The following is a 27,486-nucleotide window of genomic DNA, read 5'->3' as shown; positions in this document are numbered from 1 at the left end:
CAGGCTTACGCTCCAAAAGGGGCGATACAAGATGGTTGGACTTGTTAAAAAAATGTGATGTTGTGGCCCTACAGGAGACTTGGGATAGGGATTGTGATTTTTGGTTAGATGGATATATTTCTTATTTTATAGCTGCTCAGACAACAAGTTCAGGCCGAAATAAAGGGGGCCTGTTGTTTTTAATATCTGTAAATGTGAAGGGCACTGTGAAGGTACTAAACACACCATCCCAAAACTATCTAGTTCTGGAGGTTACAATGCCTAACACCCATAAATGTGTCTACATTAATTTTTATAATAGCATACAAAGTATAGCTTTAAACGCCAACATTAACTCGTTGATGGAGTTTTTATGTAGATATAGGGAGAGTCAAACCACTTTTGTATATTTTTTCCTGATGGGAGATTTTAATATTCATTTATGCCAACAGAATTGTCATGTCATGGATACAATTAATACTGATATGTTACAATTATCACATTTTGAGCACTCAGAAAAGGGGTTTGCCCTAGAAGAACTTCTTCTAGAGAATGACTTATATGAACCAGAGTTCTTCGACAGAAAAGACCGGGTGCCAACTTATAGTGCTAGGGACAGTAATACAATCATCGATTATATATTTATTTCACCAGGCCTGTTACAAAATGTAATGTTTTATAATGCTGTACAGACGACTTTTAGCGACCACAATCCGGTAATACTAGAAGTAGATAATAACAATCTGTTTTTATTTACAAAAGGAATAAATATTGATCCAAATATAGCAGGGTACACAGAACTGATTGTTAAGGACCAGGGGAGACGTGTCAAATGGAGCAATATCATCCCTGAGGACTTTCTCCTTTCTCTTAACCTAAAGATGGGCAAAGAAATTAACATCTGTATGGACCCAACTAGGTTTGAGGGGAATATTTTTCAGTCCTTTGAAATGATTTGTTGTCAAGTATCGGATGACCTAAAAAGTAACTCGAAAAAGAAAGAGAAAAGGGCTATGGGATGGTTTGACAAAGAATGCTCCAAAGCCCACTGTGAATTATATAAAGCATTAAAAAAGATACCACGTGATAAACAGGAAGTGGCCAGCTTAAGGCAAAAGTATAAGGCAAACATCCTAAGACGGAAAAATGAAATAAAAAGAAGGGCATGGGAAGACCTATATGAGAAGGCCACTCTGAGGGACAGTGCTAAGTTTTGGAAAATCGTTAATACCCCCTTATTTAACGGGATTGAAAATGCACCGTTAGAAGTAAATATCCCGGAACGAGATTGGTTAGAGCACTTTCAAAACATCTATGGTAGCAATATTGCTGTAGGTCCCCAAGACCAACAACTGATTGAAACAGACGAGGTTTTAGACAGTTTTACTATTAAAGAGGTGCAGAAGGCAATTGAGGACACGGCAGGTAAGAAGGCCCCTGGCCCAGACGGCGTACCGGCCGATATGTTTAAATCAAACTCGGGCATGTGGGCAGTAGTTCTCACTAACGTCTTTAATGTGATTAGCTTGGAAAGGACAAAAGCGCCAACATCATGGTCACAGTCTGTCATAATCCCCATTTTTAAGAAGGGCCAAAGGGGAGACCCTAGATGCTACAGGCCCATTTCTTTGTTAGATTCTTCCTTTAAAATATTGGGTAAAGTCATCTTGGAAAGAATCTCAACTTGGGCAACAAACAATGATATCCTGTGTGAAGCTCAGTATGGCTTTCGAGCCGGGAGAAGCACAGAGGATCAATGTCTAAATTTACATCTTACTCTAAGTAAATATACTGTGGCATCAAAGGGGATGATGTATTTGGCTTTTATGGATTTGTCCACAGCTTTTGACCTAGTTAATAGGTCAAAGCTGTGGACAATACTTTTGAATCTGGGCCTAGACCAAGCACTAGTGAATTTCCTGGCACGACTCCATAGTGATCTGAGGGCTACCATACGTATGTCCCAAGAGGGAAACTGTACAGCCTTTTTTAAATCAGGAAGGGGGGTGTGCCAAGGGTGCATTTTGGCACCAATGCTCTTCTCACTTTATATTAATTCACTGGGAAAGACCCTGGAAACGGCCTCCATTGATGTACCACGTATGGGTGACTCTTTAATGCCGGTTTTATTATATGCCGACGACACTGTACTGTTGTCAAGAACCCCCAATGGTTTACAACGTCTCTTAAATTCTTTTGGGGCTTTTATGCAAAGCTTGGATTTATCAGTTAATATTGAGAAATCCCATGTTATGGCAGTAGGTAGTCGTAAGAATAGCATTAAAACCCTTACTTGTAATGGTTCAGTGTTATCTAAAGTTAAAGTTTTTACTTACTTGGGTGTGGTGTTCGACGAGAAGGGGACATGGGCACCACAAATTACAAGTAAAGCTGTGGCAGTAAAAAGATCGGCTGCCGCCATCCTAGGTTTTGCAAAAAGGTTGGGAGGCAAACCACCTGAGGCTATATTAGCAATCTATAGAGCTAAAACCTTGTCTATTGCGAGGTATGGGGCTGCGATATGGGGTTACAAAAATCTGGCCCATATTCAAAGAGAAGAGAACTTATTTTTGCGATCCCTACTGGGCCTTCCTAAATCCACCCCAGCCTTTTCTGTACACATGGAATTGGGGATAGGGTACATTGAAGACTCATTGACCCTGGCCCCACTACTGTCGTGGATTAGGACATGGCTTAATCCAGCCTTAATTTTAAATCATGTGATCATTAGGGATTGTATGGGGAGGGAAAATGTGGCTAAGATCGGTTGGCTACAATACATTAAAATCACAGCAGTATACCTAGGTCGACCGGAGCTATATACAAACCCCGAGAGCCTAAGGAGAGAGGACATCGACTGGGTAAAGAAAAACTTTATAGAGAAGAAGGAAGCAGAGAGAGAGGCTAGCGAAATTTTAAAACCAACCGTCAGGGCCCACTATATGATGATTGCTTCGTTATCTATTCAATCTTACTTGACGATAGTAAATAAACCTTTTCATAGGTGGGTCCTCACTAAATTCCGTTTTAACCAAGCACATTTTTTGCTAGGTGAATTCGAAAAATGGTGTAAGCCTCACGAAAATGCTCCCTGCAAATGTGATCACTTCTCAGATCAAGATTTATTACATTTTGTGTTTTTCTGCCCCTTTTATAAGAATGGGCGGGAGAGATACATTAAACCAATTCTGAGAGGTTTAGATTTTATACAGGTCGGACCAGCCTTATTGTATCTGCAGCTTATGGAAACTACAGTAGTAATGTATGGGGTAGCCAATTTCCTGATTATGTCAATTCGATCAAAGCAAGCAAGATCAAGGTCAAATATCTAATGTAAATTGATTGCATGAATCTATTAATTGACTAATGTTTTTGTAATTTAGAAATGTACACTTATGATCTGCATGTCTTGCACTTTTTCCCCAGGCTGCTAGTACTTTTGTATTTAGAACTGTAAATATATGCTAGTTTTGCTAACTTTTTAAATTTTGTACACTGTTAAGGGCCTATAAAATTGTTATTGGTGCAAATATGATGGAAAAGATGTTTTTATATGAATTTTTCACCTTTTAATAGCAACTTTTTTAGCTTTTTTAACTTGTTTTTAATAATTTGTCTGTATGATCGAAAGTGATTCTGTAGCATACTTTTATGATTTTAAAACAATCGAATAAAGTGTTTTTGACTCTGACTCTGACTCTGAATGCAAAATCAACAGTTGATGGACAGACTGCAGAACAATGTCAGACATTCACCCCAGTACAGAGATTTGGGCCTAAATTCATCGTTTATTTGCACTCCACACCACCCCAGTTCAGACATGGCCATATGCAAATCAGCCTTGACCCTGTGCCTCATGGGAACAGTCCAGCCAGAACTGCCAAGCCATGTCTTCCCTGGACCGGAATCAAGCATCCTAGGACCGGTTTCTGGCTATCAGCCGTCATCAGCCTGGATAGCTTGACTCTAGTGGTGTGGAGAGCACGAGACTCACGTCTGAGCATACCCGTCCCACTCGGGGTGACAAATACAAAAACAACAGTTGATGGACAGAATGCAGAACAAAGTCATACATTCACCCCAGTACAGAGATCTGGGACTAAGTCCATCGTTTTTCTGACCTCCACACCACCCCATTTCAGACATGGCCATATGCAAATCAGCCTTGACCCTGTGCCTCATGGGAACAGTCCAGCCAGAACTGCCAAGCCATGTCTTCCCTGGACCGGAATCAAGCATCCTGGGACTGGATTCTGGCTATCAGCCGTCATCAGCCAGGAAAGCTTGACTCCAGTGGTGTGGAGAACACGGGACTCACGTCTGAGCATACCCGTCCCACACGGGGTGACAAATGCAAAAACAACAGTTGATGGGCAGAATGCAGAACAATGTCATAAATTAACCCCAGTACAGAGATCTGGGCCTAAATCCATTGTTTTTCTTCACTCCACACCACCCCAGTTCAGACATGGTCATAGGCAAATCAGCCGTGACCCTGTGCCTCAAGGGAACAGTCCAGCCCTTACTAGCAAGCCATGTCTTCCCTGGACCGGAATCAAGCATCTTAGGACCGGTTTCTAGCTATCAGCCGTCATCTGCCAGGATAGCTTGACTCCAGTGGTGTGGAGAGCACGGGAATCACGTCTGAGCATACCCGTCCCACTCAGGGTGACAAATACAAAAACTACAGTTGATGGACAGAATGCAGAACAATGTCATACATTCACCCCAGTACAGAGATCTGGGCCTAAAGTCATCGTTTTTGTGCACTCCACACCACCCCAGTTCAGACACAGCCAAAGGCAAATCAGCCTAGACCCTGTGCCTCATGGGAACAATCCAGCCTGAACTGCCAAACCATGTCTTCCCTGGACCGGAATCAAGCATCCTAGGTTCAGTTTCTGACTATCAGCCGTCATCAGCCCGGATAGCTTGACTCCAGTGGTGTGGAGAGCACGGGACTCACGTCTAAGCATACCCGTCCCACTCATAGTGACAAATGCAAAAACAACAGTTGATGGACAGAATGCAGAACAATGTCATAAATTCACCCCAGTACAGATATCTGGGCCTAAATCAATTTTTTTTGCATTCCACACCATCCCAGTTCAGACATGGCCATATGCAAATCAGCCTTGACACTGTGCCTCATGGGAACAGTCCTGCCCGAACTGCCAAGTCATGTCTTCCCTGGACCGCAATCAAGCATCCTAGGAAAGGTTTCTGGCTGTCAGCCGTCATCAGCCAGGATAGCTTGACTCCCGTGGTGTGGAGAGCACGGGACTCACGTCTGAGCATCCCCATCCCTCTCGGGGTGACAAATTTAAAAACAACAGTTGATGGACAGAATGCAGAACAATGTCATACATTCACCCCAGTACAGAGATCTGGGTCTAAATCCATCGTTTTTGTGCACTCCACACCACCCCAGTTCAGACATGGCCATATGCAAATCAGCCTTGACCCTGTGCCTCATGGGAACAGTCCAGCTCGAACTGCCAAGCCATGTCTTACTTGGACCGGAATCAAGCATCCTAGGACCGGTTTCTGGCTATCAGCTGTCATCAGCCAGGATAGCTTGACTCCAGTGGTGTGGAGAGCACGGGACTCACGTCTGAGCATACCCGTCCCACTCGGGGTGACGAATGCAAAAACAACGGTTGATGGACAGAATGCAGAGCAATGTCATACATTCACCCCAGTACAGAGATCTGTGCCTAAACCCATCTTTTTTTGCAATCCACACCCCCCCAGTTCAGACATGGCCATAGGCAAATCAGCCTTGACCCTGTGCCTCATGGGAACAGTCCAGCCTGAACTGCCAAGCCATGTCTTCCCTGGAACGGAATCAAGCATCCTAGGACCGGTGTCTGGCTATCAGCCTTCATCAGCCAGGATAGCTTGACTCCAGTGGTGTGGAGAGCACGGGACTCACGTCTGAGCATACCTGTCCCACTCGGGGTGACAAATGCAAAAACAACAGTTGATGGACAGAATGCAGAACAATGTCATACATTCACCCGAGTACAGAGATCTGGGCCTAAATCCATCGTTTTTGTGCACTCCACACCACCCCAGTTCAGACATGGCCACATGCAAATCAGCCTTGACCCTGTGCCTCATGGGAACAGTCCAGCCCGAACTGACAAACCATGTCTTCCCTGGACCGGAATCAAGCATCCTAGGTTCAGTTTCTGACTATCAGCCGTCATCAGCCAGGATAGCTTGACTCCAGTGGTGTGGAGAGCACGGGACTCACATCTGAGCATACCCGTCCCACTCGTGGTGACAAATGCAAAAACAACAGTTGATGGACAGAATGCAGAACAATGTCAAACATTCACCCCAGTACAGAGATCTCGGCCTAAATCCATTTTTTTGCACTCCACACCACCCCAGTTCAGACATGGCCATATGCAAATCAGCCTTGACCCTGTGCCTCATGGGAACAGTCCTGCCCGAACTGCCAAGTCATGTCTTCCCTGGACCGGAATCAAGCATCCTAGGAAAGGTTTCTGGCTGTCAGCCGTCATCAGCCAGGATAGCTTGACTCCAGTGGTGTGGAGAGCACGGGACTCACATCTGAGCATCCCCGTCCCTCTCGGGGTGACAAATTTAAAAACAACAGTTGATGGACAGAATGCAGAACTATGTCATACATTCACCCCAGTATAGAGATCTGGGCCTAAATCCATCGTTTTTGTGCACTCCACACCACCCCAGTTCAGACATGGCCATATGCAAATCAGCCTTGACCCTGTGCCTCATGGGAACAGTCCAGCTAGAACTGCAAAGCCATGTCTTACTTGGACCAAAATCAAGCATCCTAGGACCGGATTCTGACTATCAGCTGTCATCAGCCAGGATAGCTTGACTCCAGTGGTGTGGAAAGCACGGGACTCACGTCTGAGCATACCCGTCCCACTCGGGGTGACAAATGCAAAAACAACGGTTGATGGACAGAAAGCAGAGCAATGCCATACATTCACCCCAGTACAGAGATCTGTGCCTAAACCCATCTTTTTTTGCACTCCACACCACCCCAGTTCAGACATGTCCACATGCAAATCAGCCTTGACCCTGTGCCTCATGGGAACAGTCCAGCCCGAACTTCCAAGCTATGTCTTCCCTGGACCGGAATCAAGCATCCTAGGACCGGTTTCTGGGTAGCAGCCGTCATCAGCCAGGATAGCTTGACTCCAGTGGTGTGTAGAGCACGGGACTCACGTCTGATCATACCCGTCCCACTCGGGGTGACAAATTCAAAAACAACAGTTGATAGACAGAATGCAGAACAATGTCATACATTAACCCCAGTACAGAGATCTGGGTCTTTATCCATCGTTTTTTTGCACTCCACACCACCCCAGTTCAGACATGGCCATATGCAAATCAGCCTTGACCCTGTGCCTCATGGGAACAGTCCAGCCCGAATTGCCAAGCCATGTCTTACTTGGACCAGAATCAAGCATCCTAGGACCGGTTTCTGGCTATCAGCTGTCATCAGCCAGGATAGCTTGATTCCAGTGGTGTGGAAAGCACGGGACTCACGTCTGAGCATACCCGTCCTACTCGGTGTGACAAATGCAAAAACAACGGTTGATGGACAGAATGCAGAGCAATGCCATACATTCACCCCAGTACAGAGATCTGGTCATAAACCCATCTTTTTTTGCACTCCACACCACCCCAGTTCAGACATGGCCATTGGCAAATCAGCCCTGACCCAGTGCCTCATGGGAACAGTCCAGCCCGTACTACCAAGCCATGTCGTCTCTGGACCGGAATCAAGCATCCTAGGACTGGTTTATGGCTATCAGCCGTCATCAGCCAGGATAGCTTGACTCCAGTGGTGTGGAGAGCACGGGACTTACGTCTGAGTATACCCGTCCCACTCGGGGTGACAAATGCAAAAACAACAGTTGATGGACAGAATGCAAAACAATGTCATACATTCACCCCAGTACAGAAATCTGGGCCTAGATCCATCATTTTATTGCACTCCACACCACCCCAGTACAGACATGGCCATATGCAAATCAGTCTTGACCTTGTGCCTCTTGGGAACAGTCCAGCCCGCACTGCCAAGCCATGTCTTCCCTTGACCAGAATCAAGCATCCTAGGACCGGTTTCTGGCTATCAGCCGTCATCAGCCAGGATAGCTTGACACTAGTGGTGGGGAGAGCACGGGACTCACGTCTGAGCATACTCGTCCCACTCGGGGTGACAAATATAAAAACAAGAGTTGATGGACAGAATGCAGAACAATGTCATACATTAACCCCAGTACAGAGATCTGGGTCTTTATCCATCGTTTTTTTGCACTCCACACCACCCCAGTTCAGACATGGCCATATGCAAATCATCCTTGACCCTGTGCCTCATGGGAACAGTCCAGCCCGAACTGCCAAGCCATGTCTTCCATGGACTGGAATCAAGCATCCTGGGACTGGATTCTGGCTATCAGCCGTCATCAGCCAGGATAGCTTGACTCCAGTGGTGTGGAGAACACAGGACTCACGTCTGAGCATACCCCCCACTCATAGTGACAAATGCAAAAACAACAGTTGATGGACAGAATGCAGAACAATGTCATAAATTCACCCCAGTACAGAGATCTGGGCCTAAATCCATTTTTTTGCACTCCACACCATCCCAGTTCAGACATGGCCATATGCAAATCAGATTTGACCCTGTGTCTCATGGGAACAATCCTGCCCGAACTGCCAAGTCATGTCTTCCCTGGACCGGAATCAAGCATCCTAGGTTCAGTTTCTGACTATCAGCCGTCATCAGCCAGGATAGCTTGACTCCAGTGGTGTGGAGAGCACGGGACTCACGTCTAAGCATACCCGTCCCACTCATAGTGACAAATGCAAAAACAACAGTTGATGGACAGAATGCAGAACAATGTCATAAATTCACCCCAGTACAGAGATCTGGGCCTAAATCCATTTTTTTTGCACTCCACACCACTCCAGTTCAGACATGGCCATATGCAAATCAGCCTTGACCCAGTGCCTCATGGGAACAGTCCTGCCCGAACTGCCAAGTCATGTCTTCCCTGGACCGGAATCAAGCATCCTAGGAAAGGTTTCTGGCTGTCAGCCGTCATCAGCCAGGATAGCTTGACTCCAGTGGTGTGGAGAGCACGGGACTCACGTCTGAGCATCCCCATCCCTCTCTGGGTGACAAATTTAAAAACAACAGTTGATGGACAGAATGCAGAACTATATCATACATTCACCCCAGTACAGAGATCTGGGCCTAAATCCATCGTTTTTGTGCACTCCACACCACCCCAGTTCAGACATGGCCATATGCAAATCAGCCTTGACCCTGTGCCTCATGGGAACAGTCCAGCTCGAACTGCAAAGCCATGTCTTACTTGGACCAGAATCAAGCATCCTAGGACCGGTTTCTGGCTATCAGCTGTCATCAGGCAGGATAGCTTGATTCCAGTGGTGTGGAAAGCACGGGACTCACGTCTGAGCATACCCGTCCTACTCGGTGTGACAAATGCAAAAACAACGGTTGATGGACAGAATGCAGAGCAATGCCATACATTCACCCCAGTACAGAGATCTGTGCCTAAACCCATCTTTTTTTGCACTCCACACCACCCCAGTTCAGACATGGCCATTGGCAAATCAGCCCTGACCCAGTGCCTCATGGGAACAGTCCAGCCTGAACTGCCAAGCCATGTCTTCCCTGGACCGGAATCAAGCATCCTAGGACCGGTGTGTGGCTATCAGCCGTCATCAGCCAGGATAGCTTGACTCCAGTGGTGTGGAGAGCACGGGACTCACGTCTGAGCATACCCGTCCCACTCGGGGTGACAAATGCAAAAACAAGAGTTGATGGACAGAATGCAGAACAATGTCATACACTCACCCCAGTACAGAGATCTGGGCCTAAATCCATCGTTTTTGTGCACTCCACACCACCCCAGTTCAGACATGGCCACATGCAAATCAGCCTTGACCCTGTGCCTCATGGGAACAGTCCAGCCCGAACTTCCAAGCTATGTCTTCCCTGGACCGGAATCAAGCATCCTAGGACCGGTTTCTGGCTAGCAGCCGTCATCAGCCAGGATAGCTTGACTCCAGTGGTGTGTAGAGCACGGGACTCACGTCTGATCATACCTGTCCCACTCGGGGTGACAAATTCAAAAACAACAGTTGATGGACAGAATGCAGAACAATGTCATGAATTCACCCCAGTACAGAGATCTGGTCATAAACCCATCGTTTTTCTGCACTCCACGCCAATCCAGTTCAGACATAGCCATAGGCAAATCAGCCTTGACCCTGTGCCTCAAGGGAACAGTCCAGCCCGTACTACCAAGCCATGTCGTCTCTGGACCGGAATCAAGCATCCTAGGACTGGTTTATGGCTATCAGCCGTCATCAGCCAGGATAGCTTGACTCCAGTGGTGTGGAGAGCACGGGACTTACGTCTGAGTATACCCGTCCCACTCGGGGTGACAAATGCAAAAACAACAGTTGATGGACAGAATGCAAAACAATGTCATACATTCACCCCAGTACAGAAATCTGGGCCTAGATCCATCATTTTATTGCACTCCACACCACCCCAGTACAGACATGGCCATATGCAAATCAGTCTTGACCTTGTGCCTCTTGGGAACAGTCCAGCCCGCACTGCCAAGCCATGTCTTCCCTTGACCAGAATCAAGCATCCTAGGACCGGTTTCTGGCTATCAGCCGTCATCAGCCAGGATAGCTTGACACTAGTGGTGGGGAGAGCACGGGACTCACGTCTGAGCATACTCGTCCCACTCGGGGTGACAAATATAAAAACAACAGTTGATGGACAGAATGCAGAACAATGTCATACATTAACCCCAGTACAGAGATCTGGGTCTTTATCCATCGTTTTTTTGCACTCCACACCACCCCAGTTCAGACATGGCCATATGCAAATCATCCTTGACCCTGTGCCTCATGGGAACAGTCCAGCCCGAACTGCCAAGCCATGTCTTCCATGGACTGGAATCAAGCATCCTGGGACTGGATTCTGGCTATCAGCCGTCATCAGCCAGGATAGCTTGACTCCAGTGGTGTGGAGAACACAGGACTCACGTCTGAGCATACCCCCCACTCCTAGTGACAAATGCAAAAACAACAGTTGATGGACAGAATGCAGAACAATGTCATAAATTCACCCCAGTACAGAGATCTGGGCCTAAATCCATTTTTTTGCACTCCACACCATCCCAGTTCAGACATGGCCATATGCAAATCAGCCTTGACCCTGTGCCTCATGGGAACAATCCTGCCCGAACTGCCAAGTCATGTCTTCCCTGGACCGGAATCAAGCATCCTAGGTTCAGTTTCTGACTATCAGCCGTCATCAGCCAGGATAGCTTGACTCCAGTGGTGTGGAGAGCACGGGACTCACGTCTAAGCATACCCGTCCCACTCATAGTGACAAATGCAAAAACAACAGTTGATGGACAGAATGCAGAACAATGTCATAAATTCACCCCAGTACAGAGATCTGGGCCTAAATCCATTTTTTTTGCACTCCACACCATCCCAGTTCAGACATGGCCATATGCAAATCAGCCTTGACCCTGTGCCTCATGGGAACAATCCTGCCCGAACTGCCAAGTCATGTCTTCCCTGGACTGGAATCAAGCATCCTAGGAAAGGTTTCTGGCTGTCAGCCGTCATCAGCCAGGATAGCTTGACTCCAGTGGTGTGGAGAGCACGGGACTCACGTCTGAGCATCCCCATCCCTCTCGGGGTGACAAATTTAAAAACAACAGTTGATGGACAGAATGCAGAACAATGTCATACATTCGCCCCAGTACAGAGATCTGGGCCTAAATCCATCGTTTTTGTGCACTCCACACCACCCCAGTTCAGACATGGCCATATGCAAATCAGCCTTGACCCTGTGGCTCATGGGAACAGTCCAGCTCGAACTGCCAAGCCATGACTTACTTGGACCGGAATCAAGCATCCTAGGACCGGTTTCTGGCTATCAGCTGTCATCAGCCAGGATAGCTTGACTCCAGTGGTGTGGAGAGCACGGGACTCACGTCTGAGCATACCCGTCCCACTCGGGGTGACAAATGCAAAAACAACGGTTGATGGACAGAATGCAGAGCAATGTCATACATTCACCCCAGTACAGAGTTCTGTGCCTAAACCCATCTTTTTTTGCACTCCACACCACCCCAGTTCAGACATGGCCATAGGCAAATCAGCCTTGACCCTGTGCCTCATGGGAACAGTCCAGCCTGAACTGCCAAGCCATGTCTTCCCTGGAACGGAATCAAGCATCCTAGGACCGGTGTCTGGCTATCAGCCTTCATCAGCCAGGATAGCTTGACTCCAGTGGTGTGGAGAGCACGGGACTCACGTCTGAGCATACCCGTCCCACTCGGGTGACAAATGCAAAAACAACAGTTGATGGACAGAATGCAGAACAATGTCAAATATTCACCCCAGTACAGAGATCCGGGCCTAAATCCATTTTTTTTGCACTCCACACCACTCCAGTTCAGACATGGCCATATGCAAATCAGCCTTGACCCAGTGCCTCATGGGAACAGTCCTGCCCGAACTGCCAAGTCATGTCTTCCCTGGACCGGAATCAAGCATCCTAGGAAAGGTTTCTGGCTGTCAGCCGTCATCAGCCAGGATAGCTTGACTCCAGTGGTGTTGAGAGCACGGGACTCACGTCTGAGCATCCCCATCCCTCTCTGGGTGACAAATTTAAAAACAACAGTTGATGGACAGAATGCAGAACTATATCATACATTCACCCCAGTACAGAGATCTGGGCCTAAATCCATCGTTTTTGTGCACTCCACACCACCCCAGTTCAGACATGGCCATATGCAAATCAGCCTTGACCCTGTGCCTCATGGGAACAGTCCAGCTCGAACTGCAAAGCCATGTCTTACTTGGACCAGAATCAAGCATCCTAGGACCGGTTTCTGGCTATCAGCTGTCATCAGGCAGGATAGCTTGATTCCAGTGGTGTGGAAAGCACGGGACTCACGTCTGAGCATACCCGTCCTACTCGGTGTGACAAATGCAAAAACAACGGTTGATGGACAGAATGCAGAGCAATGCCATACATTCACCCCAGTACAGAGATCTGTGCCTAAACCCATCTTTTTTTGCACTCCACACCACCCCAGTTCAGACATGGCCATTGGCAAATCAGCCCTGACCCTGTGCCTCATGGGAACAGTCCAGCCTGAACTGCCAAGCCATGTCTTCCCTGGACCGGAATCAAGCATCCTAGGACCGGTGTGTGGCTATCAGCCGTCATCAGCCAGGATAGCTTGACTCCAGTGGTGTGGAGAGCACGGGACTCACGTCTGAGCATACCCGTCCCACTCGGGGTGACAAATGCAAAAACAAGAGTTGATGGACAGAATGCAGAACAATGTCATACATTCACCCCAGTACAGAGATCTGGGCCTAAATCCATCGTTTTTGTGCACTCCACACCACCCCAGTTCAGACATGGCCACATGCAAATCAGCCTTGACCCTGTGCCTCATGGGAACAGTCCAGCCCGAACTTCCAAGCTATGTCTTCCCTGGACCGGAATCAAGCATCCTAGGACCGGTTTCTGGCTAGCAGCCGTCATCAGCCAGGATAGCTTGACTCCAGTGGTGTGTAGAGCACGGGACTCACGTCTGATCATACCTGTCCCACTCGGGGAGACAAATTCAAAAACAACAGTTGATGGACAGAATGCAGAACAATGTCATACATTCACCCCAGTACAGAGATCTGGGCCTAAATCCATAATTTTTTTGCACTCCACACCACCCCAGTTCAGACATGGCCATATGCATATCAGCCTTGACCCTGTGCCTCATGGGAACAGTCCAGCCTGAACTGCCAAGCCATGTCTTCCCTGGAACGGAATCAAGAATCCTAGGTTCAGTTTCTGACTATCAGCCGTCATCAGCCAGGATAGCTTGACTCCAGTCATGTGGAGAGCACGGGACTCACGTCTAAGCATACCCGTCCCACTCATAGTGACAAATGCAAAAACAACAGTTGATGGACAGAATGCAGAACAATGTCATAAATTCACCCCAGTACAGAGATCTGGGCCTAAATCCATTTTTTTTGCACTCCACACCATCCCAGTTCAGACATGGCCATATGCAAATCAGCCTTGACCCTGTGCCTCATGGGAACAATCCTGCCCGAACTGCCAAGTCATGTCTTCCCTGGACCGGAATCAAGCATCCTAGGAAAGGTTTCTGGCTGTCAGCCGTCATCAGCCAGGATAGCTTGACTCCAGTGGTGTGGAGAGCACGGGACTCACGTCTGAGCATCCCCATCCCTCTCGGGGTGACAAATTTAAAAACAACAGTTGATAGACAGAATGCAGAACAATGTCATACATTCGCCCCAGTACAGAGATCTGGGCCTAAATCCATCGTTTTTGTGCACTCCACACCACCCCAGTTCAGACATGGCCATATGCAAATCAGCCTTGACCCTGTGGCTCATGGGAACAGTCCAGCTCGAACTGCCAAGCCATGACTTACTTGGACCGGAATCAAGCATCCTAGGACCGGTTTCTGGCTATCAGCTGTCATCAGCCAGGATAGCTTGACTCCAGTGGTGTGGAGAGCACGGGACTCACGTCTGAGCATACCCGTCCCACTCGGGGTGACAAATGCAAAAACAACGGTTGATGGACAGAATGCAGAGCAATGTCATACATTCACCCCAGTACAGAGTTTTGTGCCTAAACCCATCTTTTTTTGCACTCCACACCACCCCAGTTCAGACATTGCCATAGGCAAATCAGCCTTGACCCTGTGCCTCATGGGAACAGTCCAGCCTGAACTGCCAAGCCATGTCTTCCCTGGAACGGAATCAAGCATCCTAGGACCGGTGTCTGGCTATCAGCCTTCATCAGCCAGCATAGCTTGACTCCAGTGGTGTGGAGAGCACGGGACTCACGTCTGAGCATACCCGTCCCACTCGGGTGACAAATGCAAAAACAACAGTTGATGGACAGAATGCAGAACAATGTCATACAATCACCCCAGTACAGAGATCTGTGCCTAAATCCATCGTTTTTGTGCACTCCACACCACCCCAGTTCAGACATGGCCACATGCAAATCAGCCTTGACCCTGTGCCTCATGGGAACAGTCCAGCCCGAACTGACAAACCATGTCTTCCCTGGACCGGAATCAAGCATCCTAGGTTCAGTTTCTGACTATCAGCCGTCATCAGCCAGGATAGCTTGACTCCAGTGGTGTGGAGAGCACGGGACTCACGTCTGAGCATACCCGTCCCACTCATGGTGACAAATGCAAAAACAACAGTTGATGGACAGAATGCAGAACAATGTCAAACATTCACCCCAGTACAGAGATCCGGGCCTAAATCCAATTTTTTTTGCACTCCACACCATCCCAGTTCAGACATGGCCATATGCAAATCAGCCTTGACCCAGTGCCTCATGGGAACAGTCCTGCCCGAACTGCCAAGTCATGTCTTCCCTGGACCGGAATCAAGCATCCTAGGAAAGGTTTCTGGCTGTCAGCCGTCATCAGCCAGGATAGCTTGACTCCAGTGGTGTGGAGAGCACGGGACTCACGTCTGAGCATCCCCATCCCTCTCGGGGTGACAAATTTAAAAACAACAGTTGATGAACAGAATGCAGAACTATATCATACATTCACCACAGTACAGAGATCTGGGCCTAAATCCATCATTTTTGTGCACTCCACACCACCCCAGTTCAGACATGGCCATATGCAAATCAGCCTTGACCCTGTGCCTCATGGGAACAGTCCAGCTCGAACTGCAAAGCCATGTCTTACTTGGACCAGAATCAAGCATCCTAGGACCGGTTTCTGGCTATCAGCTGTCATCAGGCAGGATAGCTTGACTCCAGTGGTGTGGAAACCACGGGACTCACGTCTGAGCATACCCGTCCTACTCGGTGTGACAAATGCAAAAACAACGGTTGATGGACAGAATGCAGAGCAATGCCATACATTCACCCCAGTACAGAGATCTGGGCCTAAATCCATCGTTTTTGTGCACTCCACACCACCCCAGTTCAGACATGGCCACATGCAAATCAGCCTTGACCCTGTGCCTCATGGGAACAGTCCCGCCCGAACTTCCAAGCTATGTCTTCCCTGGACCGGAATCAAGCATCCTAGGACCGGTTTCTGGCTAGCAGCCGTCATCAGCCAGGATAGCTTGACTCCAGTGGTGTGTAGAGCACCGGACTCACGTCTGATCATACCCGTCCCACTCGGGGTGACAAATTCAAAAACAACAGTTGATGGACAGAATGCAGAACAATGCCATACATTCACCCCAGTACAGAGATCTGGGCCTAAATCCATCGTTTTTGTGCACTCCACACCACCCCAGTTCAGACATGGCCATATGCATATCAGCCTTGACCCTGTGCCTCATGGGAACAGTCCAGCCTGAACTGCCAAGCCATGTCTTCCCTGGAACGGAATCAAGCATCCTAGGACCGGTGTCTGGCTATCAGCCTTCATCAGCCAGGATAGCTTGACTCCAGTGGTGTGGAGAGCACGGGACTCACGTCTGAGCATACCCGTCCCACTCGGGGTGACAAATGCAAAAACAACAGTTGATGGACAGAATGCAGAACAATGTCATACATTCACCCCAGTACAGAGATCTGGGCCTAAATCCATCGTTTTTGTGCACTCCACACACCCAGTTCAGACATGGCCACATGCAAATCAGCCTTGACCCTGTGCCTCATGGGAACAGTCCAGCCCGAACTTCCAAGCTATGTCTTCCCTGGACCGGAATCAAGCATCCTAGGACCGGTTTCTGGCTAGCAGCCGTCATCAGCCAGGATAGCTTGACTCCAGTGGTGTGTAGAGCACCGGACTCACGTCTGATCATACCCGTCCCACTCGGGGTGACAAATTCAAAAACAACAGTTGATGGACAGAATGCAGAACAATGTCATACATTCACCCCAGTACAGAGATCTGGGCCTAAATCCATCGTTTTTGTGCACTCCACACCACCCCAGTTCAGACATGGCCATATGCATATCAGCCTTGACCCTGTGCCTCATGGGAACAGTCCAGCCTGAACTGCCAAGCCATGTCTTCCCTGGAACGGAATCAAGCATCCTAGGACCGGTGTCTGGCTATCAGCCTTCATCAGCCAGGATAGCTAGACTCCAGTGGTGTGGAGAGCACGGGACTCACGTCTGAGCATACCCGTCCCACTCGGGGTGACAAATGCAAAAACAACAGTTGATGGACAGAATGCAGAACAATGTCATACATTCACCCCAGTACAGAGATCTGGGCCTAAATCCATCGTTTTTGTGCACTCCACACACCCAGTTCAGACATGGCCACATGCAAATCAGCCTTGACCCTGTGCCTCATGGGAACAGTCCAGCCCGAACTGACAAACCATGTCTTCCCTGGACCGGAATCAAGCATCCTAGGTTCAGTTTCTGACTATCAGCCGTCATCAGCCAGGATAGCTTGACTCCAGTGGTGTGGAGAGCACGGGACTCACGTCTGAGCATACCCGTCCCACTCATGGTGACAAATGCAAAAACAACAGTTGATGGACAGAATGCAGAACAATGTCAAACATTCACCCCAGTACAGAGATCTGGGCCTAAATCCATTTTTTTGCACTCCACACCACCCCAGTTCAGACATGGCCATATGCAAATCAGCCTTGACCCTGTGCCTCATGGGAACAGTCCAGCTCGAACTGCAAAGCCATGTCTTACTTGGACCAGAATCAAGCATCCTAGGACCGGTTTCTGGCTATCAGCTGTCATCAGGCAGGATAGCTTGACTCCAGTGGTGTGGAAAGCACGGGACTCACGTCTGAGCATACCCGTCCTACTCGGGGTGACAAATGCAAAAACAACGGTTGATGGACAGAATGCAGAGCAATGCCATACATTCACCCCAGTACAGAGATCTGTGCCTAAACCCATCTTTTTTTGCACTCCACACCACCCCAGTTCAGACATGGCCATAGGCAAATCAGCACTGACCCTGTGCCTCATGGGAACAGTCCAGCCTGAACTGCCGAGCCATGTCTTCCCTGGACCGGAATCAAGCATCCTAGGACCGGTGTCTGGCTATCAGCCGTCATCAGCCAGGATAGCTTGACTCCAGTGGTGTGGAGAGCACGGGACTCACGTCTGAGCATACCCGTCCCTCTCGGGGTGACAAATGCAAAAACAACGGTTGATAAACAGAATGCAGAGCAATGTCATACATTCACCCCAGTACAGAGTTCTGTGCCTAAACTTATCTTTTTTTGCACTCCACACCACCCCAGTTCAGACATGGCCATAGGCAAATCAGCCTTGACCCTGTGCCTCATGGGAACAGTCCAGCCTGAACTGCCAAGCCATGTCTTCCCTGGAACGGAATCAAGCATCCTAGGACCGGTGTCTGGCTATCAGCCTTCATCAGCCAGGATAGCTTGACTCCAGTGGTGTGGAGAGCACGGGACTGATGTCTGAGCATACCCGTCCCACTCGGGGTGACAAATGCAAAAACAACAGTTGATGGAAAGAATGCAGAACAATGTCATACATTCACCACAGTACAGAGATCTGGACCTAAATCCATATTTTTTTTGCACTCCACACCACCCCAGTTCAGACATGGCCATATGCATATCAGCCTTGACCTTGTGCCTCATGGGAACAGTCCAGCCTGAACTGCCAAGCCATGTCTTCCCTGGAACGGAATCAAGCATCCTAGGACCGGTGTCTGGCTATCAGCCTTCATCAGCCAGGATAGCTTGACTCCAGTGGTGTGGAGAGCACGGGACTCACTTCTGAGCATACCCGTCCCACTCGGGGTGACAAATGCAAAAACAACAGTTGATGGACAGAATGCAGAACAATGTCATACATTCACCCCAGTACAGAGATCTGGGCCTAAATCCATCGTTTTTGTGCACTCCACACCACCCCAGTTCAGACATGGCCACATGCAAATCAGCCTTGACCCTGTGTCTCATGGGAACAGTCCAGCCCGAACTGACAAACCATGTCTTCCCTGGACCGGAATCAAGCATCCTAGGTTCAGTTTCTGACTATCAGCCGTCATCAGCCAGGATAGCTTGACTCCAGTGGTGTGGAGAGCACGGGACTCACGTCTGAGCATACCCGTCCCACTCATGGTGACAAATGCAAAAACAACAGTTGATGGACAGAATGCAGAACAATGTCAAACATTCACCCCAGTACAGAGATCTGGGCCTAAATCCATTTTTTTTGCACTCCACACCACCCCAGTTCAGACATGGCCATATGCAAATCAGCCTTGACCCTGTGCCTCATGGGAACAGTCCTGCCCGAACTGTCAAGTCATGTCTTCCCTGGACCGGAATCAAGCATCCTAGGAAAGGTTTCTGGCTGTCAGCCGTCATCAGCCAGGATAGCTTGACTCCAGTGGTGTGGAGAGCACAGGACTCACATCTGAGTATCCCCGTCCCTCTCGGGGTGACAAATTTAAAAACAACAGTTGATGGACAGAATGCAGTACTATACCATACATTCACCCCAGAACAGAGATCTGGGCCTAAATCCATAGTTTTTGTGCACTCCACACCACCCCAGTTCAGACATGGCCATATGCAAATCAGCCTTGACCCTGTGCCTCATGGGAACAGTCCAGCTCGAACTGCAAAGCCATGTCTTACTTGGACCAGAATCAAGCATCCTAGGACCGGTTTCTGGCTATCAGCTGTCATGAGGCAGGATAGCTTGACTCCAGTGGTGTGGAAAGCACGGGACTCACGTCTGAGCATACCCGTCCTACTCGGGGTGACAAATGCAAAAACAACAGTTGATGGACAGAATGCAGAGCAATGCCATACATTCACCCCAGTACAGAGATCTGTGCCTAAACCCATCTTTTTTTGCACTCCACACCACCCCAGTTCAGACATGGCCATAGGCAAATCAGCACTGACCCTGTGCCTCATGGGAACAGTCCAGCCTGAACTGCCAAGCCATGTCTTCCCTGGACCGGAATCAAGCATCCTAGGACCGGTGTCTGGCTATCAGCCGTCATCAGCCAGGATAGCTTGACTCCAGTGGTGTGGAGAGCACGGGACTCACGTCTGAGCATACCCGTCCCACTCGGGGTGACAAATGCAAAAACAACGGTTGATGGACAGAATGCAGAGCAATGTCATACATTCACCCCAGTACAGAGTTCTGTGCCTAAACCCATCTTTTTTTGCACTCCACACCACCCCAGTTCAGACATGGCCATAGGCAAATCAGCCTTGACCCTGTGCCTCATGGGAACAGTCCAGCCTGAACTGCCAAGCCATGTCTTCCCTGGAACGGAATCAAGCATCCTAGGACCGGTGTCTGGCTATCAGCCTTCATCAGCCAGGATAGCTTGACTCCAGTGGTGTGGAGAGCACGGGACTCACGATTGAGCATACCCGTCCCACTCGGGGTGACAAATGCAAAAACAACAGTTGATGGACAGAATGCAGAACAATGTCATACATTCACCCCAGTACAGAGATCTGGGCTTAAATCCATTGTTTTTGTGCACTCCACACCACCCCAGTTCAAACATGGCCACATGCAAATCAGCCTTGACCCTGTGCCTCATGGGAACAGTCCAGCCCGAACTGACAAACCATGTCTTCCCTGGACCGGAATCAAGCATCCTAGATTCAGTTTCTGACTATCAGCCGTCATCAGCCAGGATAGCTTGACTCCAGTGGTGTGGAGAGCACGGGACTCACGTCTGAGCATACCCGTCCCACTCATGGTGACAAATTCAAAAACAACAGTTGATGGACAGAATGCAGAACAATGTCAAACATTCACCCCAGTACAGAGATCTGGGCCTAAATCCATTTTTTTTGCACTCCACACCACCCCAGTTCAGAAATGGCCATATGCAAATCAGCCTTGACCCTGTGCCTCATGGGAACAGTCCTGCCCGAACTGCCAAGTCATGTCTTCCCTGTACCGGAATCAAGCATCCTAGGAAAGGTTTCTGGCTGTCAGCCGTCATCAGCCAGGATAACTTGACTCCAGTGGTGTGGAGAGCACGGGACTCACATCTGAGCATCCCCGTCCCTCTCGGGGTGACAAATTTAAAAACAACAGTTGATGGACAGAATGCAGAACTATATCATACATTCACCCCAGTACAGAGATCTGGGCCTAAATCCATCGTTTTTGTGCACTCCACACCACCCCAGTTCAGACATGGCCATATGCAAATCAGCCGTGACCCTGTGCCTCATGGGAACAGTCCAGCTCGAACTGCAAAGCCATGTCTTACTTGGACCAGAATCAAGCATCCTAGGACCGGTTTCTGGCTATCAGCTGTCATCAGGCAGGATAGCTTGACTCCAGTGGTGTGGAAAGCACGGGACTCACGTCTGAGCATACCCGTCCTACTCGGGGTGACAAATGCAAAAACAACGGTTGATGGACAGAATGCAGAGCAATGCCATACATTCACCCCAGTACAGAGATCTGTGCCTAAACCCATCTTTTTTTGCACTCCGCACCTCCCCAGTTCAGACATGGCCATAGGCAAATCAGCCCTGACCCTGTGCCTCATAGGAACAGTCCAGCCTGAACTGCCAAGCCATGTCTTCCCTGGACCGGAATCAAGCATCCTAGGACCGGTGTCTGGCTATCAGCCGTCATCAGCCAGGATAGCTTGACTCCAGTGGTGTGGAGAGCACGGGACTCACGTCTGAGCATACCCGTCCCACTCGGGGTGACAAATGCAAAAACAACAGTTGATGGACAGAATGCAGAACAATGTCATACATTCACCCCAGTACAGAGATCTGGGCCTAAATCCATCGTTTTTGTGCACTCCACACCACCCCAGTTCAGACATGGCCACATGCAAATCAGCCTTGACCCTGTGCCTCATGGGAACAGTCCAGCCCGAACTTCCAAGCTATGTCTTCCCTGGACCGGAATCAAGCATCCTAGGAGCGGTTTCTGGCTAGCAGCCGTCATCAGCCAGGATAGCTTGACTCCAGTGGTGTGTAGAGCACGGGACTCACGTCTGATCATACCCGTCCTACTCGGGGTGACAAATTCAAAAACAACAGTTGATGGACAGAATGCAGAACAATGTCATACATTCACCCCAGTACAGAGATCTGGGCCTAAATCCATAATTTTTTTGCACTCCACACCACCCCAGTTCAGACATGGCCATATGCAAATCAGCCTTGACCCTGTGCCTCAAGGAAACAGTCCAGCCCGAATTGCCAAGCCATGTTTTCTATGGACCGGAATCAAGCATCCTGGGACTGGTTTCTGGCTATCAGCTGTCATCAGCCAGGATAGCTTGACTCCAGTGGTGTGGAGAACACGGGACTCACGTCTGAGCATACCCGTCCCACACGGGGTGACAAATGCAAAAACAACAGTTGATGGACAGAATGCAGAACAATGTCATAAATTCACCCCAGTACAGAGATCTGGTCATAAACCCATCGTTTTTCTGCACTCCACGCCACCCCACCCCAGTTAAGACATGTCCATAGGCAAATCAGCCTTGACCCTGTGCCTCAAGGGAACAGTCCAGCCCGTACTACCAAGCCATGTCGTCCCTGGACCGGAATCAAGCATCCTAGGACTGGTTTATGGCTATCAGCCGTCATCAGCCAGGATAGCTTGACTCGAGTGGTAGAGCACCGGAATCACGTCTGAGCATACCCGTCCCACTCGGGGTGACAAATACAAAAACAACAGTGGATGGACAGAATGCAGAACAATGTCATACATTCACCCCAGTACAGAGATCTGGGCCTAAATCCATTGTTTTTTTGCACTCCACACCACCCCAGTTCAGACATGGCCATATGCAAATCAGCCTTGACCCTGTGCCTCAAGGGAACAGTCCTGCTCGAACTGCCAAGCCATGTCTTTCCTGGACCGGAATCAAGCATCCTAGGACCGGTTTCTGGCTATCAGCCGTCATCAGCCAGGATAGCTTGACTCCAATGGTGTGGAGAGCATGGGACTCAAGTCTGAGCATTCTCGTCCCACCCGGGTGACAAATGCAAAAACAACAGTTGATGGACAGAATGCAGAATAATGTCATACATTCACCCCAGTACAGAGATCTCGGCCTAAATCCATCGTTTTTGTGCACTCCACACCACCACAGTTCAGACATGGCCATATGCAAATCAGCCTTGACCCTGTGACTCATGGGAACAGTCCAGCTCGAACTGCCAAGCCATGTCTTCCCTGGACCGGAATCAAGCATCCTAGGACCGGTTTTTGGCTATGAGACGTGATCAGCCAGGATAGCTTGACTCCAGTGGTGTGGAGAGCACGGACTCACGTATAAGCATACCCGTCCCACTCGGGGTGACAAATGCAAAAACAACAGTTGATGGACAGAATGCAGAACAATGTCATACATTCACCCGAGTACAGAGATCTGGGCCTAAATCCATTGTTTTTTTGCACTCCACAGCACCCCAGTTCAGACATGGCCATATGCAAATCAGCCTTGACCCTGTGCCTCAAGGGAACAGTCCTGCTCGAACTGCCAAGCCATGTCTTCCCTGGACCGGAATCAAGCACCCTAGGACCGGTTTCTGGCTATCAGCCGTCATCAGCCAGGATAGCTTGACTCCAATGGTGTGGAGAGCATGGGACTCACGTCTGAGCATTCTCGTCCCACCCGGGTGACAAATGCAAAAACAACAGTTGATGGACAGAATGCAGAATAATGTCATACATTCACCCCTGTACAGAGATCACGGCCTAAATCCATCGTTTTTGTGCACTCCACACCACCCCAGTTCAGACATGGCCATATGCAAATCAGCCTTGACCCTGTGACTCATGGGAACAGTCCAGCTCGAACTGCCAAGCCATGTCTTCCCTGGACCGGAAGCAAGCATCCTAGGATCGGTTTCTGGCTATCAGACGTGATCAGCCAGGATAGCGTGACTCCAGTGGTGTGGAGAGCACGGGACTCACGTGGACAGAATGCAGAACAATGTCATATATTCACCCCAGTACAGAGATCTAGGCCTAAAGCCATAGTTTTTGTGCACTCCACACCACCCCAGTTCAGACATGGCCATATGCAAATCAGCCTTGACCCTGTGCCTCATGGGAACAGTCCAGCCCGAACTGCCCCCTTCAGCAACTGAATATATATACATGAACAGGAAAAGCTCATTCTCCCTCATTGTGCAGGTAGTGTGTGATCCCTCCTGTATTATAACAGAGCGTATGGCCAGATTCCCAGGAAGCATTCATGACTCATTCATGTTTCACCACAGTGGGATACAAAATTGAATTCCATAGGGTAAATTTTGTAATGATTTCTACTTAGCAAGAGAATCGAAGACTCAATGAATACAGTGTCCAGCACGGTATGTGTAATGTGACCTAATGGTTTTACTTCTCATGCTCTTATGGTTACATTGCATATGCCTTATGTCCCTGGCTACTCACACCGTACCTGACTCTGAGGACAGAAGTGAGAGGCAATACAACAGGGCACACAGGACAACACTCCCAATCATTGAGTGGACCTTTGGTATCCTGACGTCCCACTTTCACTACGTCCACAAGACCCGCGGGGCACTACAGTACAGACCGGATACATACTGCAAGATAATCGCCACTTGTGCCATACTGCCCAATATTACAATGAGGAAGGGTTTGCATGACATCCCCATAGAGCCAGAGTCTGATTCTGATGATGAATTATCACCACTACAGGTACAAAAGGAGGGCACACGTGCAACAGAAGGATGTGCACAATACACACAGATCACCAGTAATGATTTCTGATGTAAGATAAATTGGAAAATCAAATAATGAGACATCACACATGATGGCAATGCTTGGTGCATAACTGAGACACCACCTTTTATTTATGTAGCAACAACATTGTTACACTCAAGGATAAACTGTATCCTTACGGATGTAACATTGTTAGAAAATTAACAGCAAAGTAACTAATGCTAAACAAAACAAAGGCAACTCATTACTCTGAGTGTACAGTGCTTGACTTCTTTCGGTCTCTGTGGTTGGTTGCTTTGTTACCAACATTGTTGGTTATGTGAGTGTTGACATGTCAGTCCCTGAAATGTGTCTGCATGAGTGCCGGGTACTGCATGCCACCTGAAAGGAAGTGGCACTGAGGTTAGAGCCCTCTACATTCTCAGGTTGGGACAGGATGTTGGGGACACAGAGGTTGTGGGTTTGGGTGTTCTCTAGGGCTGTGGCCACATGCAGCGTGCTGACAGCAGTGACCCGTGTCAATCTGAATGTTCATGGTCTGCCTTGTTAGCATTGTTGTGGCTACTGCCAGGTGGTTGATGGACTGAGTAAAGTAATCTAACCTTGCCAGGTACTGCATGTGCCTCTGCTTCTGAACACAGTGCTCCATCTCCATTGCCACTAGCCACAGGTCCTGCCCTTTCTCTAAGTTCAGCAGTGACTTAGACATACAGTGCAGCTGCCTACTGATAGTCCATATCTGTTTTGTTTGCAGGCCCTGTACGGAGATGATAGACCTCTCCAACTCACCATACACACGAGCACTATCCGGTATGTCACCTGACACGTTCTCAGTACGGACTGCTGATCTTTGACCTCTGGGCTATGTGTCCTGGCCTCCGATGTTGTGGGGTCCCTGCTCTGTGATTGAGCCTCATCACTGTTCACAAATTCTGCAAGCGGTAAGATGGTAACTCTCATGCCAATTGGAGTTTGGGTGATGGGTGGTGGGGTTGGTGGTATTTTGTCCTGAATGACTACATCAGTGTCAGTAAGCCCTTCGACTGCAATGGTTCCTGGCACATCTGGGATGTGATCTGTGTAAATACATGTAAATAGTGTAAATAAATGAAAAAGGTCTGCCCACAATATTGTAACTCTGTTTCATGTACTTGTGAGATGTTCATGGTGTAGAAATATGTTTGGTGTAGTCATCAACACACAGTTGAGCAAGCAAATTATGTGTACTACAACTCCCATGATGCGTTGCTAGGATGGGGCAAGCAACTCAATGGAGTTAATCATGCTGTGATGTATGATATATGAATTTGATAACGTTATGTTTTGAAGGGTAAGTAAAGGGTAGATGACTTACCCTGGATGGTGCCTGCTTGATTGGAGGTTTCAATATTAACTACTCCCACCACACTTTCTGGTTCCAGGCTCCCTTCTCTAGGTGTCTCCATGGAGGTCAGAGGGTAGTATTTTGAGGGTCCTCAACTGGATCCACATCCCTCTGCCATTTTGGTGGTCCCCTTCTCCTTCGTATGAAACCTCAGGCCGTGCCACCTTTGGCGGATCTCAGGAATGATCATCTGGGTGAATTTCAGGGAGTAACCTTCTCCAGGATGCTGGTCTCTCTGGCACAGAGAAGGAGGTCTTTACAAACAGTTGGTCCATACGAGCCACACTTTCCTCTGTCAGAAGCTACAGCTCCTACTCAGGAAATGTAATTTTCTGCTTTCTGGACCCTGAGACCTTGCTCACATCTACTGTGGCCATGGTCTTCTCCTGGGATGGTGTTTTTCAGTGGCAGTTGTGATGCATAAGCATTCCTTACTTACAGCCTAGAACTCTGGGTTGTGGTCATACACTATAATAATAAACTTCCTGCACTGACATCATCAATCTACATCCAGAAAGCTCAGTTTCGTATTTTGTTATTTCCTTGTAGGAAATTGCAATCGTACGATTTCCTATTTTGCGATCTCTTAATAGCGGATGCACATTCTTAGGAAACGCTATTAAAAAATCACAGGTTACATACATTCTGTTTTGTGATTCCAAAATAGTGATTTCTACAGATTTGCTATTTGGGAATTGTAATTTCGGAATTTTATAATTTCATACATATAGGCCATAGTTTTTTGCCTGTTTGTAAAGATCTGGCCACCAATAGCGTTGCTGTAATAATGAGATTGTATCTGTCACCGCTGTGTGAGCAGATACTCGGCGTTCATGTGCAGCTAAGATCAGTCCTAACTTGCAAGATCGGACCTTCATGGTGACTTGTTGCTGCAGTACTTTGGACTGCCGACATTGGATTTTTCGTGCACATAGGATTACTCAAGAACCCAGAGATTGACCCCCATGAGTAAAAGAGCGGACAACGCAAGAAATAGTTGGCGTTTGTTGACATAACGGGTGGCTTTGCCACCGTGGAGTTCAAGTTTGTTTCCCCCTTCTTTTGTCGCCCTGTCCTGAGGAGGCCTAATTCTTTGGAAGGCCGAAACGCGACCGTGTCGACACTTTCCCATTGGAGGAGTCCTGTTGTTTTCAATTTATTTATGAAAGATACTTCACTGGACACATGTGAAGAGTGGGGTTCCACGAGGCTTTGGTTTGGAACCGTTGTGTCTGACTACCTCCCAGTGTACCACCTAGATTTAATAGGAGGACACTTTTGTAGTACTGTTCCATAGGGTGAAAGATAGGAAGTA

General features: G+C 48.5%; 1 protein-coding gene across 1 annotated transcript in view; it reads left to right on the top strand.

Annotated features, from left to right (window-relative positions):
- Window positions 1–860: 860 nt before the first annotated feature.
- Window positions 861–27,486, top strand: part of LOC144828192 (olfactory receptor 6F1-like) — a 56,574-nt gene continuing 29,948 nt past the window's right edge. The window contains exon 1 of the mRNA XM_078686284.1: window positions 861–1,404. Within this exon, the coding sequence (XP_078542410.1) occupies window positions 861–1,404 (544 nt within the window). The remainder of the gene's footprint in view (window positions 1,405–27,486) is intronic.

Source organism: Lissotriton helveticus, chromosome 4_1 (genome assembly GCF_964261635.1).
Source record: "Lissotriton helveticus chromosome 4_1, aLisHel1.1, whole genome shotgun sequence".
In the NCBI taxonomy this organism is placed as follows: Eukaryota; Metazoa; Chordata; class Amphibia; order Caudata; family Salamandridae; genus Lissotriton; species Lissotriton helveticus.
This window is presented reverse-complemented; position numbering and strand designations above follow the sequence as displayed.